Source organism: Panthera pardus, unplaced genomic scaffold, assembly GCF_024362965.1.
Source record: "Panthera pardus isolate Hobbes unplaced genomic scaffold, ASM2436296v1 HiC_scaffold_26, whole genome shotgun sequence".
Taxonomy (NCBI): domain Eukaryota; kingdom Metazoa; phylum Chordata; class Mammalia; order Carnivora; family Felidae; genus Panthera; species Panthera pardus.
Window position 1 is genome coordinate 6,272,975 of NW_026526832.1, and position 16,876 is coordinate 6,289,850.

The 16,876-nt window shown below is 38.9% G+C and overlaps 1 protein-coding gene across 6 annotated transcripts in view; it reads right to left on the reverse strand.

Annotated features, from left to right (window-relative positions):
- MTA3 (metastasis associated 1 family member 3) overlaps positions 1-16,876 on the reverse strand; it is a 222,042-nt gene that overhangs the window by 93,490 nt on the left and 111,676 nt on the right. The window contains exon 1 of one of the 6 annotated variants that reach the window (XM_019446314.2): positions 1,104-1,246. The exons of the other annotated variants lie outside the window; for them this stretch is intronic. Within the exon in view, the coding sequence (XP_019301859.1) occupies positions 1,104-1,231 (128 nt within the window). The 5' untranslated portion in view covers positions 1,232-1,246. Of the gene's footprint in view, positions 1-1,103; positions 1,247-16,876 lie in introns of those variants that run through there. 6 annotated transcript variants of the gene reach the window in all.

The following is a 16,876-nucleotide window of genomic DNA, read 5'->3' on the forward strand; positions in this document are numbered from 1 at the left end:
GGAACTGTTGTTAGGCAATAAATTTTATGACATAAAACACTTCACGGGTATTTTCTAATTATTACAGAAAAAAAAGGAGTACAATGAAACCTTCGTATTAAAAGTGAGTTTCTGAATCTATAAAAAGTTAATATGAGGTGATTTTATACAAGGAGTCTTTAGACAAAGACTTCACCATGCAAACCAGTACCTAAATAATCTTCGGATTTTTTAAGTGGCCACTGCATATGAGGACCTAAAAATAATATACATTCATCAGGATTAACTAGCTTACCTTTATCGACCTTGCTCTAAAGCCTAGTTAAAATTTAAATACACTGCTATAAAGTAGGGGGCAAAATAAAGATCTACAGATTCAAAGACCTTGAAGTCTGATGGCATTTACCTTTGATCACAGCCCTCGGTGTGAGTTTGAAAACGAATGTCTATTAAAAAAAACAAAAAACAGTCTTGTCCAGACTTGAGAAAAACTGAAGTTATCCAAGTAGAGGCATTTATTACAAATACGTTTTCAATTATCCTATCTTGAAAAATTCTGTAGACCTACAAATTTAACAGGAGAAATTTGGTAGACAATTCAAGTTACAGATAATTGGTTAGGACTCACAAAATATTGTTTAAATGCCATAATGTTATTTGATTTTGTAAACAAAAGTCACTTCTTGCTCCCCACAAAAAAACAAGCAAAAACAAATCGTCACATATACATTGAATGGGAAGCTAAAAGAGCAGGCTGTTGGAACACCAGAGTGAAAAACAATTCAAAGAAAAAGATTACCAAAAGCAAAATAAAATGTAAAAAACACTAACACAAAGGTCAAAAATTACAGGTTACCGAACATTTTCCAAATGTATATTCCTTAAATTTAAAAAAGTTTAACCCTCATAAAAACATCTTTTTCTGGTAATCATCTATAGTTAATATAACTTCAAAAGACTTCTGAGAACATGTGTTATTTCCATATTATCTTCTCAAATCTCTAAGTTAGCGAGAGTTATAAGGGTTTTTGGTTTTTCTAGTATATTTTATTCATGCAAATTACTGAAGCAGAAAAATTAACATTACTTCGGAGCATATAACAGCACTCATAGTCAACAATTACCTGACATGCTCGCGGAAAGGACAGAATAACGAGCAGGGAAATTGCTCCGCTGAGGTTTGCACATCTACAGCTGTCACAGAAGAACTTCTGTGACCTGTGTGTGTGCTCCTAACACATGCAATGTGCATAAGTGGGTTTCCAAAAATAGGTTTCGTCTAGGTTTTTTTTTGCCTCTGCAACAGCTGACAAAGCAGTATTTCTAACATTTAATACTTAATTACCTAGAAGAAATAAAATCTTGTTTTTTTTTAAAGTTCTCTAAAGCCACTTTTTTTTTTTAAGTGCAGAGGAGCAAAAGCTGAATGTCATCTTAATAGATACCACTTTCTTCAACAGTCACTTGAATTTCAAGGGTTAACAGACACTGAAAATTTACACAAACAATACAGCCTACTTAAGAGTTTCTTCCATACAGTCTGAAATGACAAGAGGATTTAAACTGAATCATCAAACCACTATTTTCATATTTATATTAGGAGATAAGAAAACACTGGTTATGTACTCTTTTAGAGATACAACACGACTGCAAAATTAAGAGGATACCCAGCCAATCTAAAATACAAGTTATTTGGGTTAATGTAGCTTTTATGCAAAGATGAAAAAAATAATGCATGATTTTTCATCTGTAAGTTTTCTTTACCGCAGCTATGTATTTTTCTCCCAAATTAAAAATGAAAATCTGAGGGGCACCCGGGTGGCTCAGTGGGTTAAGCATCTGACTTCGGCTCAGGTCATGATCTTGTAGTTCATGTCTCATAGTTTGAGACCCACCTCAGGCTCTGTGCCAACAGCTCAGAGCCCGGAGCCTTCTTTATGAGTCTGTGGGTCTCCCTCGCTCTCTGCCCCTCCCCTGCTCACGCTCAGTCTCTTTCTCTCAAAAATAAACATTAAAAAAATTTTTAAAAGGAAAATGAAAATCTGACACTTAAAATATTCAAATACATATACTAACAGCTAACAAAGCAGGAAGTTGAGTCAGAATTATTTTATGAAGTAAATATGAATATGTAATTAACAGATGTACTACCACGCCAAGAGTTGTTGATAAAAGTAGTTTAAAAAGAGATGTAAAGAGCTGTCTTCCTTTATGCTGAACAAATCTTGGCTCACAGAAAAAGAAATAGGATGAATTTTAAGCTAACCCCAAACTAAAGGAACTATTATCAAATAGTGAATATAGATAACCCAACTGATTTATGCTGAATCTCAAGCAATGACCCTAAATGTGCTCTTCCACCATACTTTAGTCCGTAAAGAACAAAGATACCCAAATATGATGATATAAATATAAAACACATCAAAGACCTTAATACGAAGAAAAATCACTCCAGGCCTGTATAATTATTTATGTTGCTTTTCTACAAGCAACTATATACAGTAACACAGAATTTTTCACTGAAAAAGGTTTTAAAAACATACTCTGTTTGCTTCAGAAACTGGGCAGGGTGTTGGGACAGAGAGACATGTGAATAAATAATTATGACACAACGCAATCCTGTGTTTAATGGCAGGTTCTGATCAGCCTATCTGCTTAACAGGATGTTCAGTATACTCCCACAGATTCAAAAACCACATGTAAAAGGTGCACCCAGGTTACAGATTTATTTAAAGATGCTACCTGTTTGTATACATGAAAGAAGAAGTTTAAATTAGCATCCATTTCCCCAGTGCCCAAAGGCTTTCGGTTCCATACCACTCCAGCTTGTAGAATAATGGTGCAGGACCACCAGGGTCCCTGCTTAGGAAAATGAAAATTTCTTAGTGTCACACCAGATTTATTGAAGCTGAACATCTTGGGGAGGGATCGAGAAATCCTCGTGGTTAGGAAGAATCACCAGGTGATCCTTAGTCAGATTTACTGAATCCAAAGATCTCAGGGAGGGATCAAGGAATCTACATGGAAAAGCAAGCATCACCCAGTGATTGTTAGGCATAATGAACTTGAAAAACCCCTACTACAGATGCAGAGTCTGACTAAACTTTCCTTGTTCAATGAAAGACAATAGTTTTTCATGATAGAAAGGCATTTTCTCAATGGCCTTATGAGTCTTACAGTTGTTCTGGATTCTGAACATTTTCTCATATTGAAAACAATGCTAAGTTCTGTGATTGGAAATTCAGCGAATAGACAGTTTTAAACAGTATTTAATCCAAATTTTTAAAAAATGAAGTTCAAAGATCCAAAATGCTTTCAGAAAATGATATTTCACAACAGCAATACTGTAAAATAGGACAAAAGGAGATTCAAAATTCTGAATGAAAGGATTCCCAAATCAAAATTTAATGCCTAAAAAAATCAGCAGCTAAGTGTAGAAAACATTTTCAAGATAAGCAAGGACTAAGAATTTTTTACATTTTAGAAGACTAATTGAAAGGAAAGGCAAAAGGGGCACCTGGCTGTCTCAGTCAGTAGAGCATGTGATTCTTGGTATCAGAGTCATGAGTTCAAGTCCCACATTGGGTATATATCTTACTAAAAAAATAAAGAAGGAAAACAAAGGCAGAACAATTATTAAGTCCAAGGAAAACAAAAGGCTGTACAAGAAAGAATATGTGGGGAATCCTTACATGTTCATAAAACACAATGACTGATTATTAAGTTAAAGAAAAATTGTGATATATTGGAAACATGAGGGAAAGGAAATAGAGAAGAGAAAGGATAAATTTCTACAATTGAAAAAGTAAGAGTAAGCAGTGTAAGAGAGGTATAAATGCAGGAAAATGGCTATGCTGGGGGAACTCTGCTTATGACTGCTTTGGATATTATTACACAGCTATATACATATGTTTGATTTTTAAAAATACAATTTAGGGGTGCCTGGATGCTCACTCAGTAAAGCGTCCGACTTTGGCTCAGGTAATGATCTCGAGGTTTGTGGGCTCCAGCCCTGTGTCAGGCACACTGCTGTTGGTGTAGAGCCTGCTTTGGATCCTCTGTCCACCCCCCCCCCACCCCCCCCACCCCCGCCCCGTACCGTCCCGGTCTCTCTCTGCCCCCACCCCTGCTTGCACTCTCTCTCTCAAAAATGAATAAACATTTTAAAAACTCTAACATAAATCTTAAAAAAAAAAATACTATTTAAATTTAAAGTAACAGGGGGGATCCTAATTAGATGAAGTGCATAAATTTGTATAAATAATATATATACCAAGGAAGCAAAGATTATTTACCATGACTCTATATTAGGTTTTCTAAACCTTGGCACTATTTTTTTTAATGTTTATTTATTTGTTTTGAGACAGAGAGAGAGAGAACGAGCATGCACACACAGGGGAGGCGCAGAGAACCCCAAGCAGGGAGCCAGATCCATGAGGCTATGACCTGAGCTGCAAAGAGTCAGATGCTTAACCAAATGAGCCATGCAGGCGTCCCTCGACCTTGGCATTATTAACACATGAAGCCAGGTAATTCTTTGCTGGGGGGGACTGTCCCATGCACGTACGGTGTTAGCAGCATCACTGGCCTCTGCCAACTGGATAACAGTAGCTCCCCCACACGTAGCTGAGACAACCAAATCTTCCCAGACTTTAATGAATGGTCCCCAGGAGACAAAACTGTCCCTTGTTGAGAATCACTGGTCTGCATTATAGAACTGATGAACCATGGGCTAACTATATCTTAATAACAAACACATAATGACTGTGTCATAGAAGTGATATAAGTGAAAGAATATGATTTTATGGATCTTTATAAAAAGAAGGACAAAAACAGAGAAAGAAATCTGGAATCCTTCAAATACTTCTATTTAAAGACACATTTTCTAATACTTCTTTAACAGATGTTAAGAAATAAAAACTAAAGAAGGCCAAAAACAAAAACAAAGATGATTCTGCAAAGAAAAGTGACACGTAGTGTTTTGAAAAATTCTATTCTGTCTGTGGTACGTAGAGAATGCCAAAGCAACAAAGCTTTGGCATGATTCTGGAGATTTGATAACAAATATGAAACAAACTACAAAAAAGGAATTCAAGGGTGAAAAAATCCTTCTCTTGGTGCCACTTTTCCCTTTTATAGCTAGGACAAAGTGGAATGTCCAAAAGAAGGCAGTAGTTATTAGGAAGATCCTCTTCCCTGGGACAGGATGACAAACTGTTTTGATTACAAAGGCCCTTCCACAGCCATGCAGGATAACATGTAAAATATATGCTTTTCTGCACTGGGACTCTGGTGGGAGAAAGAAACACTTCAACCCACAGAGGATAAAATGATCCTTTCAAAGTAAAGATTTTACCATACAAAGACAACATTCAAGAGAAAGTGTGCTAAACACATGGGCTTTAAAATGTTAAATTGTGGGGCGACTTAGTCGGTGAAGCTTCTGACTTCCGCTCAGGTCCGGCATTGGGCTCTGTGCTGACAGCTCAGAGCCTGGAGCCTGCTTCGGATTCCGTGTCTCCCTCTCTCTCTGCCCCTCCACCCCCCCCCCCCCCCAATAAATACACATTAAAAAGAATGTTAAACTGTGATATGATTTTTCTCTTCACTGTGTTTTTTTTTCTCACATCCTTCCACTAAGCAATCCTATGAGTTTACGCACACTAATTAACTTCCTTATGTTAGTTTCTTAAGCAACACTACTTGTAGTCTTCAATAGCATCATTTTCGCTAATTCAAATTGTTTACAAATAGCAATAAAATTGCAAAAAATCTAACATCTTAAAATACTGGCATAATAAAATGTACAGGAAGAAAACTGCCTTATTAGGAATTTTTTTAGATTCTGAATGAGTTCCTTTAACATTAATAGCTAAACTGAAAAGAGTCTGCTAATTCAAGTGGAGTGCTATTTCATTATATAGTTAAAAGTTAGCAGGTACTTGGGTGGCTCAGTTGTTAAGCATCTGACTTCGGCTGAGGTCATGATCTCACAGTTCGCGAGCTCAAGTCCCACAGAGAGTGAGCTGGAGCCCGCTTCGGGTAAAAAACGAGACCCACTTCTCTCTTCTCTCTCCCCCTTTCCCTTTCTCTCTCTCTCTCAGAAGAAAAAATAAATAAATAAAAAGAAATTAAAAATAAAAGTTAGCATTACTATTTTTCAATAAACATAAGTCTTTTAAAAATTGTTTTCTCGGGGTGCCTGGGTGGCTCAGTTAAGCATCCTACTCAAGTCAAGTTCTCGCAGTTGGTGCTTGTGAATTTAAGTCACTAAATTTAAGGCTCTCTGCAGTCAGCTTCAGATCCTCTGTGAACCTCTCTCTCTGCCCCTCCCCTGTTTGCTCTATCTCAAAAACAAATAAACATTTAAAAATAATTGTTTTCTCAAGTTGCCTGGCTGGCTTAGTCAGTAAAGCATGTGGGATCATGAGTTCAAACCCACATCAGGTGTAGAGCTTACTTAAAAAAATTTGCGGGGAGGGGGGGGAGCACCTGGGTGGCCCAGTTGATTAAGCATCACACTTCTGATGAGGTCATGATCTCACAGTTCACGAGTTCAAGCCCTGCATCGGGCTCTGTGCTGACAACTCAGAGCCTGGAGCCTGATTCATATTCTGTGTCTCCTTATCTCTCAAAAATAAATTAACACTGAAAAAAATTTTTTTTTAATTTGAAAGAGAGAATGAGCAACAGAGGGACAGAGCGAGAGGGGGAGAGAGAATCCCAAGCAGGCTCCATGCTCAGTGCAGAACCCAACACGGGGCTTAAACCTGTGACCATGGGTTCATGACCTGAGCTGACATCAAAAGTTGGACACTCAACCAACTGAGCCACACAGTCACCCCCACAAAAAATTTTTAATTGTTTTCTGGGAATATGACAAAAAAGGCCTCAACAGACCTAAATTTACAAATTACAAATCCTTTTACTTGAATCTCCCTGTTTTGATCAACACAGAAATATGAGGGGTGCCTGGGTGGCTCAGTCGGTTAAGCGGCCGACTTCGGCTCAGGTCATGATCTCGCGGTCAGTGAGTTCGAGCCCCGCGTTGGGCTCTGTGCTGACAGCTCAGAGCCTGGAGCCTGCTTCCGATTCTGTGTCTCCCTCTCTCTGACCCTCCCCCGTACATACTCTGTCCTCTCTCTGTCTCAAAAATAAATAAACGTTAAAAAAAAAAATTAAAAAAAAAGAAATATGAATGAATACAAAATCCAGAAAATATAATTAGGAGATGTTCATCTATTTTACTTGATATGACTTATTTTGTACATCTTCACCCAATCATGCACATGTGAAGGGACCTATGCCCAAGTTTATTCTTTGCAGTATTATTTTAACAGCAAAAAGCTAAAATGAACCAAGTATCTATTAATTAGGATTAAATAAATTAGACATATGAAACAACTATAGAAAAGATGAAGCAGATCCTTATTATCTGATACGGAATTATGCCCAAGATATTTCATTTAAAAAGCACAATGTATAGGGCACCTGGGTGGCTTAGTCGTTAAGCATCTGACTTAGGCTCAGGTCATGACCTCTCCGTTTGTGAGTTCGAGTCCAACATTGGGGCAAGAGCCCCGCTTCGGGTAAGCTTGAGGCCCGAATCCGGTGAGCATGAGACCCGTTTCAAGTGAGCCCTACTTCTCTCTCCTCTCTATCCCTCTGCCCCTCACTCAGTTGCAAGCCTCTCTCTCTCTCTCTCTCTCTCTCTCTCTCTCTCCCTCTGAAAAAAAAAGCACAATGTAGAAAGCAAGATGGAGTCACTCAAGATAAACAGTGACTTATGTCAAGCAGTGACACAAGCAGCCAAGGGTGTTACAGCTAAGACCAGATATCACTGAAACCACCACAGACTGATGGCATCCAAAACTGATAACCAGAGCAAAGCCAAGAGAGTCTGGAAGAACTAAGAGTGATAACAAGAAGAAACCTGCAAAGGCCCAAGACTGACTAAACTGTGTTTTCCTAATGTTTATTTATTATATTTTAGAAAGAGAGAGAGAGAGAGAGAGAGAGAGCGCAAGTGGAGGAGGGGCACAGAGGGAGACAGAGGATCCCAAGCAGGCTCTCTGCTATCAGCCAGATGTGGGGGCTCGAAATCCTGAACTGAGAAATCACGACCTGAGCTGAAGTCAGAGGCTTAATGGACTGAACCACCCAGGTGCCCAACTAAAACTCTTTAAAAAGGAAGGACTTCGCAGCAAGCTGTCAGACTCTCCAGATGCTGAGCCTTCCAAGATCTGACCACATTAAAAAGGCAACTCCCGAAGGCTATGCCTGACTGATCTGTGACCATAACAGAGATGCTCCACTGGTTGAATGAACATAATACACAGTAAGCACCAAGAGCTGACCTGGATGGGACCGAGGCCTGATCTCAACTACACACTCACAGACTGACTTTGCATTTGGTTCGTTAACTTCTTATCCCTAACTGTATCTTGCTTGCTGTGTGACTTCGTATTGTGCTTTGCTCTGTGTGCCCTGTACTAAGGCAAGTTGAACACATAGTGAAATGTCACTGAGTTTGGAATCCTAAACCTGCTTTACAATTGTGTTTACCTTGCCGTGACTGAATAAAGCTGCACTATGGAAAGACACGACTCATACAGGAGTCATTATAGCATTCTCACGATTACATAACATCACAATTTATTCCATGATTTACTACAGACATAAACATACACACTTCTTTGCTTCTATATGCATGAATTGTTTCTGGAAGCATATGTAAGATTCTAGAAACAGTGATGGGCTAGGGGACTGTATAGGAGTGAGACACTTTATTGTGTACCCCAGATTTTGATTTTGAACCATGTCAATATATCACATATCCCTCCTCAATGTTTAAACTTTGAATATATTTTTTATTATTTAAAAAAAAATTAACATTTATTTTTGAAAGACAGAGACAGAGCACTAAGTAGGAGAGGGGCAGAGAGAGGGAGACACAGAATCTGCAGCAGGCTCCAGGCTCTGAGCTGTCAGCAGAGAGCCTGATGCAGGGCTTGAACCCACAAACGTGAAATCATGACCTGAGATGAAGTTGGACGCTTAACTGACTAAGTCACCCAGACGTCCTTCGTTATGATTTTTTAAATGCGTATTTTGAGAGAAAGAGAAAGGGGGAGAGGGAGAGAGAGAGAGAGAGAGAGAGAGAGAGAGAGAGAGAGAGAGAGAGACACCCAAGCAGGCTCCATGCTCAGCACAGAGCCTGACATACGGCTCAATCTCACGACCATGAGATCATGACCTGAGCCAAAATCAACGGTCTGATGTCTAACTGACTGAGCCACCCAGGTGCCCCACGTTTTTCATTACGATTAAGTGTATGCTTTAATCTCCATCACATATTTCCCTCATTCTCCTACCCACCTCTCCTATGGTACCCATCAGTTTGTTGTCTATAGTTAAGAGTCTGTTTGTCAGTTTCTCTCTCTCTTTTTTTTTTTTGCTTGTTTTGTTCCTTAAATTCCACCTATGAGTGAGATGATGTATGGTATTTGTCTTTCTCTGACTGACTTATTTCATTTAGCATTATATTCTCTAGCTCTATCCATGTTGCTGCAAATGGCAAGGTTTCATTCTTTTTTATGGCTGATTCATATTCAAGTGTGTGTGTGTGTGTGTGTGTGTGTGTGTGTGTGTGTGTGTGTGACATCTTTTTTTATCCATTCATCTATCAGTGGACACTTCAGATGCTTCCAGTTTGGTTATTGTAAATAATGCTGTGGTGCGTCTAAGTGGCTCAGTCAGTTGAGTGTCCGTCCAACTCGGATTTCAGCTAAGGTTGTGCAATCAAGCCCCATATCATGCTCCACACTGAGCAGGGAGCCTGCTTAATATTCTCTCTCTCTCTCTCTCTCTCTCTCTCTGCCCTTCTCCCCCACTCTCTCTCTTTCTAAAATAATAACAACAATAATAATGCTGCAATAAACAAAGGAGTGCACATATCCCTTTGAATTAATTTTTTTTTTTTGTATTTTTGGGAAAATGCCCAGTAGTGAGATTACTAGATCATAGTGTAATTCTATTTTTAATTGTTTGAGAAATTTCCATACCGTTTTCCAGAGTTGGTGCACCAGTTTGCATTCCCACCAACAGTGCAAGAGAATTCCTTTGTGTCCACATCCTCACCTACACTTGTTGATTCTTGAATTTTTGATTTTAGCCACTCTGACAGGTGTGAGGTGTTATCTCATTGTAGTTCCAATTTTCATTTCCCTGATGATCAGTGATGTTGAACATCTTTTCATGTGTCTGTTGACCATCTATATGCCTTCTTTGGAGAAATGTCTCCTCAGATCTTCTGCTCATTTTTTAATGTGCATTATCTGTTTTTTGGGTGTTGAGCTGTATAAGTTCTTTTATATATTTTAGATCCTAACCCTTTATCAAATATGTCATTTGCAAATATCCTCTCCCATTCAGTAAGCTGCCTTTTGGTTTTGTTGATTTTTTCCTTCACTGTACAGAAGCTTTTTATTTTGATGTAGCCCTATAGTTTATTTTTGCCTTGTATTACCCTTCCCTCAAGAGACATATCTAGAAAAATGTTGTACAGCTGATGACAGAGAAATTACTCTCTATGCTCTCTTCAAGGATTTTTATGGTTTCTGGTCTCACATTCAGGTCTCTAATCCATTTTGAGTTTATTTTTGTGTATGGAGAAAGAACGTGGCCCAGTTTCATTCTTTTGCACATAGTTAGCTGTCCAATTTTCCCAACAGCATGTTGAACAGATTGTCTTTTTCCCATTGTATATTCACTCCTCCTTTGTCAAAGATTAATTAGCCATATAACTGTGGGTTTATTTCTGGGTTTTCTATTCTGTTCCACTGATCTTTGTGTCTATCTTTTTTATGCCAGTACCACACTGTTTTAAGTATGACCACTTTGTAATATAACTTGAAGCCTGGAATTATGATACCTCCAGTTTTGTTATTCTTTTTTAAGACTGCTTTGCCTATTAGAAGTCTTTTGTGGTTCCATACAAATTTTAGGATTGTGTGTTCTAGTTCTGTGAAAAATGCTGTTGGTATTTTAATAGAGACTGCATTAAATCTGTACACTGCTTTGGGTAGTACACACATTTTAACAATATTTGTTCTTCCAACCAATGTTTACATCTTCAAAAGGAGGGGGCTGATCAATTTTCTTGTGATCCCGAGAACAACCACAAAAAAATCTGCTCTATTATCCATTACCTTTGGATACCAGGTTACTCCCAGCACTCCTTCAAACCATATATGGATATACTATCCCCAACCATACCAATTCCTAAATCCATCTACTCCCATAAACTCTAATCTATTAACTACAGCTTTGCACTCCTGGAATACTCTTTTGTTTAAAAAACAACTCTGGGGGCGCCTGGATGGCTGAGTCGGTTAAGCGTCCGACTTCGGCTCAGGTCATGATCTCGCGGTCCGTGAGTTCGAGCCCCGCGTCGGGCTCTGTGCTGACGGCTCAGAGCCTGGAGCCTGTTTCAGATTCTGTGTCTCCCTCTCTCTCTCTGACCCTCCCCCATTCATGCTCTGTCTCTCTCTGTCTCAAAAATAAATAAACGTTAAAAATTTTTTTTAAATAAATAAATAAAAATAAAAAACAACTCTGCTTATAGATAGGCAATTATTGTTCATTTATTAGTCTCTGATATGTATGACCACCTAAAAGAAAAATTCTACCTTCTAACACTATTTGTTCTAGGTAAAACATGAATTAAAAAAAAAAAATTCAAATTCCAGCTTCTGAAAGTGGATGGGACACCTGGGTGGCTCAGTCGGTTGGGCACCCAGCTTCACCTCAGGTCATGATCCTGCGGTTTGGGAGTTTGGGCCTCTCATCAGGCTCGCTGCTGTCAGCACAGAACCTGCTTTGGATCCTCTGCCCCCTTCTCTCTGCCCCTCCCATGCTTGTGCTTGCTCTCGCTCTCTCTCAAAAATAAATAAACCTTAAAAAAAATGGGTGGAAAGGTCTTTTTCAATGGTGAATAAACTTATGAGAGTCACTCAGCATTTCCCAAACAGTTTGATAACTCCATTTCACAAATAGACACAAAGGCACAAATCCCAGTACTATAAAGTGTTATTTATTTAGTGACCTAATTGAGAAAAGTTTAACAGCATTCTTTTTTTGTAAAAGTTTACTTATTTATTTTGAGTAGGGGGGCAGAGACTCCCAAGCAGGCTCCATGCTCAGTGTGGGTGGGACATGGGTGGGACTCGATCCCAAGACCCTGAGATCTTGACCTGAGCCAATATCAAGAGTTGATATCAAGAGTCAGACGCTCAACCGACTGAGCCACCCAGGCACCCCAACATTCTAATGGGGAAGAAAGGTAGTATTTTTAGAGTCTCAACAGAATAATAATGAATTAAATGACAGGCAAAGCCCATCCATTCATCGGAAAAATGGACATTTGGGCTCTTTCCATACTTTGAGCCTCTGAAATTAAAAAAACATTTTTTATGTTTTTTTTGAAAGAGAGAGAGAGAGAGAATGAGTGAGAGAGGAGAGACAGAGAGAGGGGGAGACACAGGATCCAAAGCAGCCTCCAGGCTCTGAGCCATCAGCACAGAACCCGACACAGGGCTCCAACTCACAGACTGCGAGATCATGACCTGAGCCGAAGTCGGCGTTCAACCAACCAAGCCTCCCAGGAGCCCCAAGTCTCCGAAATTTTAAAATACAGTTGGCAATATTAAAATGTCAGATGAGCTAGGAGATAAAAGTCAAAGATTTAGCTTAGAACCAAAAACAGAAAATATGAGAAAAGACAGTAAACCAAGAACTCCAGGAGAGCGAACACATAAGCAATGTAAATACTAGAAAGAAAAAAAGTTTTGAAAGAAATGTTAGGAAAACAATTCCCAGGGGTACCTGGGTGGCTCAGTCAGCTTAGCAGCCAACTCGTGATTTTGGCTCAGGTCATGAGCTCACTGTTCATGAGACTGAGTTCCAAGTCGGGCTCTGCTGATGGCACAGAGCCTGCTTAGGTTTCTCCCTCCTCCTCTCTCTGCCCCTTCCCTGTTTGTGTTCTCTTTCTGTATCTATCTCTCAAAATAAATAAACATTAAAAAAATAATAATAAAGATTTCCCAGCTATGAAGGAAGACCAGTATCTTCCAATTAAAATGGTCTACCAAATATCCTCAATACTGAGGCATCACTCAAACTTCTGGATACAATAAGAGAATTACATTCTTCATCTATTGGTAAGAGAATTCAAAGAAGATTTAAGAGAAGGGAAAAAATAGGTAATGTGAAAGTTTGGATATAAAACTACTGTTCGGTGACAATAGACATTTGAGGACAATAGGATAATTCCTTCAAAGTTTTGATGGAAAATAACTTTCAACCCCAAATTCAATACCAAACCAAGTATGCATCATGTGTATAGTAAGTTATCCAGAAATTTCATTCCAGAATAGCATAGCAAGCATTATAAAATAGGTAAAAGAGAGGTTGAATCTGATAGAGCCAAGAACTTCTGCTGTAAGGTACTGTACATGAAGACATAAAACTAAAATTAAGAATCAGAACCAAGGAGCGCCTGGGTGGCACAGTTGGTTAAGCTTCTGACCTCCGCTCAGGTCATGACTTCGTGGTTCACGAGTTTGAGGCCAGCGTCGGGCTCTGTGATGGCAGCTCAGACTCTGGAGCCTGCTTTGCAGATTCTGTTTCTCCCTCTCTCTCTGCCCCTCTCCCCTCATACTCTGTGTCTCTATCTCAAAAATAAATAAAACATTTAAAAAAATTAAAAAAAAAAAAAAAAAGAATCAGAACCAAAAAACAGAGAAGTCTTTCAACTGGTATAATGAAGAAGGAATGAATATCAGTACTCTGTAATAACTATGAATTTCTCTAGGTAATAATCAGCAAATACCAGTAACATCCTGAAAAGATATTATATACCTCCTGATATACAATGCCACCCACAAAGAAGTTCTTAACTCTTGCACTTCTTCTTTCTCACAAAAGAAAAAAGAAAGAGACTGAACCACATCTCTGTATCTAGTTATCAATTCACAAGAAATATGAGGGAGAATGGAACATGGTAAAGAACAAAATGGGGATATAGTCAGCAAATCCAAATGGTAAGAAACAAAACCCTTATTTGGTCACAAAAATAGCAAGGGCAGGGGCACCTGGGTGGCCCAGTCAGTTGAGCCTCCAACCGACTCTTGATTTTGGCTTGGGTCATGATCTCATGGTGGTGAGAGTGAGCTCCAAGTAGGGCTCCCCACTGGGCGTGGAGCCTGGTTAAGATTCTCTCTCTCCCTCTGTCCCTCCCCTGCTTGGAGAGTGAGGATGCTCTCTTTCTCTCTCAAAAAATTAAAGATATAAAATCTAAAAAAAAAAAAAAAAAAAAAGTAGGGAAAGAAAGAAAAAGAGAAGCCTTCATTTATTTTCCCCTGTAACCACCCAAATGACTTGGCACCATTTCCTGAAAAGACTTCTCTTTGCAGTGGTTCCTTCATCAAATATCAAGTTGTATTATATATGTGGGTCTGTTCTGACTTTTCCATTCTGTTCCACTTATTTCTCAATCCACTTATTAATACCATCTTGCTTTAATTACTGTAACTATATAAATGTCTTAATATCGATTGATATAAATCTCTCTAACAGTTTTTGTTCAAGACTGACTTTGTCAATGGTTCTCAAACTTTCTGATCTCAAGATCACTTTACATTACTAAAAAATCATTGAGGACCTCAAAGAACATTCGCCTCTGTGAGTTACATCAATCAATATTTACCATGTTAGAAATTCAAAGTGAGAAAAATTTAACATTTGCTAATTTATTTAAAATAAAAATGAACATTAGCAAATACTTGTTATGAACAATTACTGTCTTTTCCAAAACAAAAAACTTTTCACGAGAACAGTGGCACTCTTTTCATTTTTGCCTATCTCTTCAATGTGTTGCTTAACAGACAGCTAGATTTTCAGGTTTATTTCATTTTCAAAAGGCATCCATCAAACACTTGTGTCTAAATAACCACAGTTTGTCTTTCAGCGGTTACTGCAAGTAATAACGGCGCTCTAGGAAAGAGCAGGTAGTTTGGCTTACATTTCAAAGACTGTCGTGAGATTTTTTTTTTCTCAAGATAACTATCACACTTTCAAACATGACAGAAGTGATTTACATGTATTTCCCATTTCATCAGGCAGAATGTTAAAGAGACATTTAATGGTAGTTAAACCACTGAAACAGCGGTTACACAGCATCGTCACTATACTGAATGGCAGTGAACTAGATCCTCTACACTGCACAATGGTTAATCTGATGTGTTAATTTTTCAGTTTTGTTTTAGGACATGAGGGATTCAGATTTATTAAAATAATAAATTGTACCATTTTGTCAAGAGCATTCTTTTTGTTGTTGTTTAAATGTTTATTTTACTTATCTTGAGAGAGAGAGAGAGAGAGAGAGAGAGAGAGAGAGGGAGGGAGGGAGGGAGGGAGAGCACGCAAGTGGGGGAGGAACATAGAGAGAGGGAGAGAGAGAGCCCCAAGTAGGTTCCACACTGTCAGCCCAGAGCCCAACACAGAGCTCAATCCCATGAACTGTGAGATCATGACCTGGACTGAAATCAAGAGTTGGAAGCTTAACTGACTGAGCCACCCATGCGCCCCTTGTCAAGAATATTCTTAAGTGGAACTTGTCATTTTGGTTATTGTTTGTTTTACTGCAAATTCACAGAGGTGAAGAATACAGCGATGACTCTAGCACAATTTAGTGCCACTGATGCGATTCACACTAAGTTTGCCCACCACTGCTTTTGCAAGACTAAAACAGTGAAAAGGTGAGTAACATCTTACTATTGTTATAAAATAGTTTTGATTTCACAAAACCCCTGAAAGGGTCTAAGGGACACTCAGGAGTCCACAAACCATGATTTGAAAACACTTTGTTTTCACTGTTCTTGGTTCTTTCCATTCTCATAAATTCTGGAATCAATTCCTCAATTCTCAATTTACACACACACACAACACACTTGCTGAGCCTTTCCTTGGAACAGCACTGAATCTTTAGATCAATTTGGGGAAAACTGACATATTTACTTAAGTGCATTTACTTAAGTCAAATTCCTTCAGCAACCCTTTGTAGTTTCCATGGAGAGTTTTAGATCTTTCCCCTTTTCTTATACATCTTTCTTTAGATTTATTCTACGTATTCAATGCTTTTCGATGAAATTGTAAATGGTATCTTCTAAAACTTAGTTTTCTAACTGACCCCTCTTCATACCATATACAAAAAACAGACTTAAATACAAAAAGTGAGGTACTGGCTGGCTCAGTCAGAGGAGCATATGACTCTTGATCTCTGGGTCACGAGCTCAAGCCCCATGTTAGGGTGCAGAACTTACTTAAATAAAAAATGGTTAGGGGTGCCTGGGTGGCTCAGTCAGTTAGGCATCCAACTTCAGCTCAGGTCATGATCTCGCGGTTCGTGAATTCGAGCCCCGCATCGGACTCTGTGCTGACAGCTCAGAGCCTGGAGCCTGCTTCAGATTCTGTGTCTCCCTCTCTCTTTGCCCCTCCCCTGCTCGCTCTCCCTCTCTTTCTCTCTCTCGCTCTTGCTTTCTATCTAAAATATATAAACATTAAAAACAATTTTTTTTTATGGTTAAAAAAATACAAAAGGTGAAACAGCAAAACTTCAGGAAAACATAGGCGAGTACCTTCATGATCACAGGAAATCTTTTGCCTGCGGTAACACTTCGACTTGTTTTTGAATGAGCACTCTTCCTGAGTGACAAAGTATTCTTACTCTAGTTTCATTCTGCTCCCTCACGTATATCAAACTTCTCAGGCATGTCTGTCAGCTTCTCAAGAATGGAATTTTTCCAGCCTTTATTTAACTATCCTCCCCTCCTCCTGC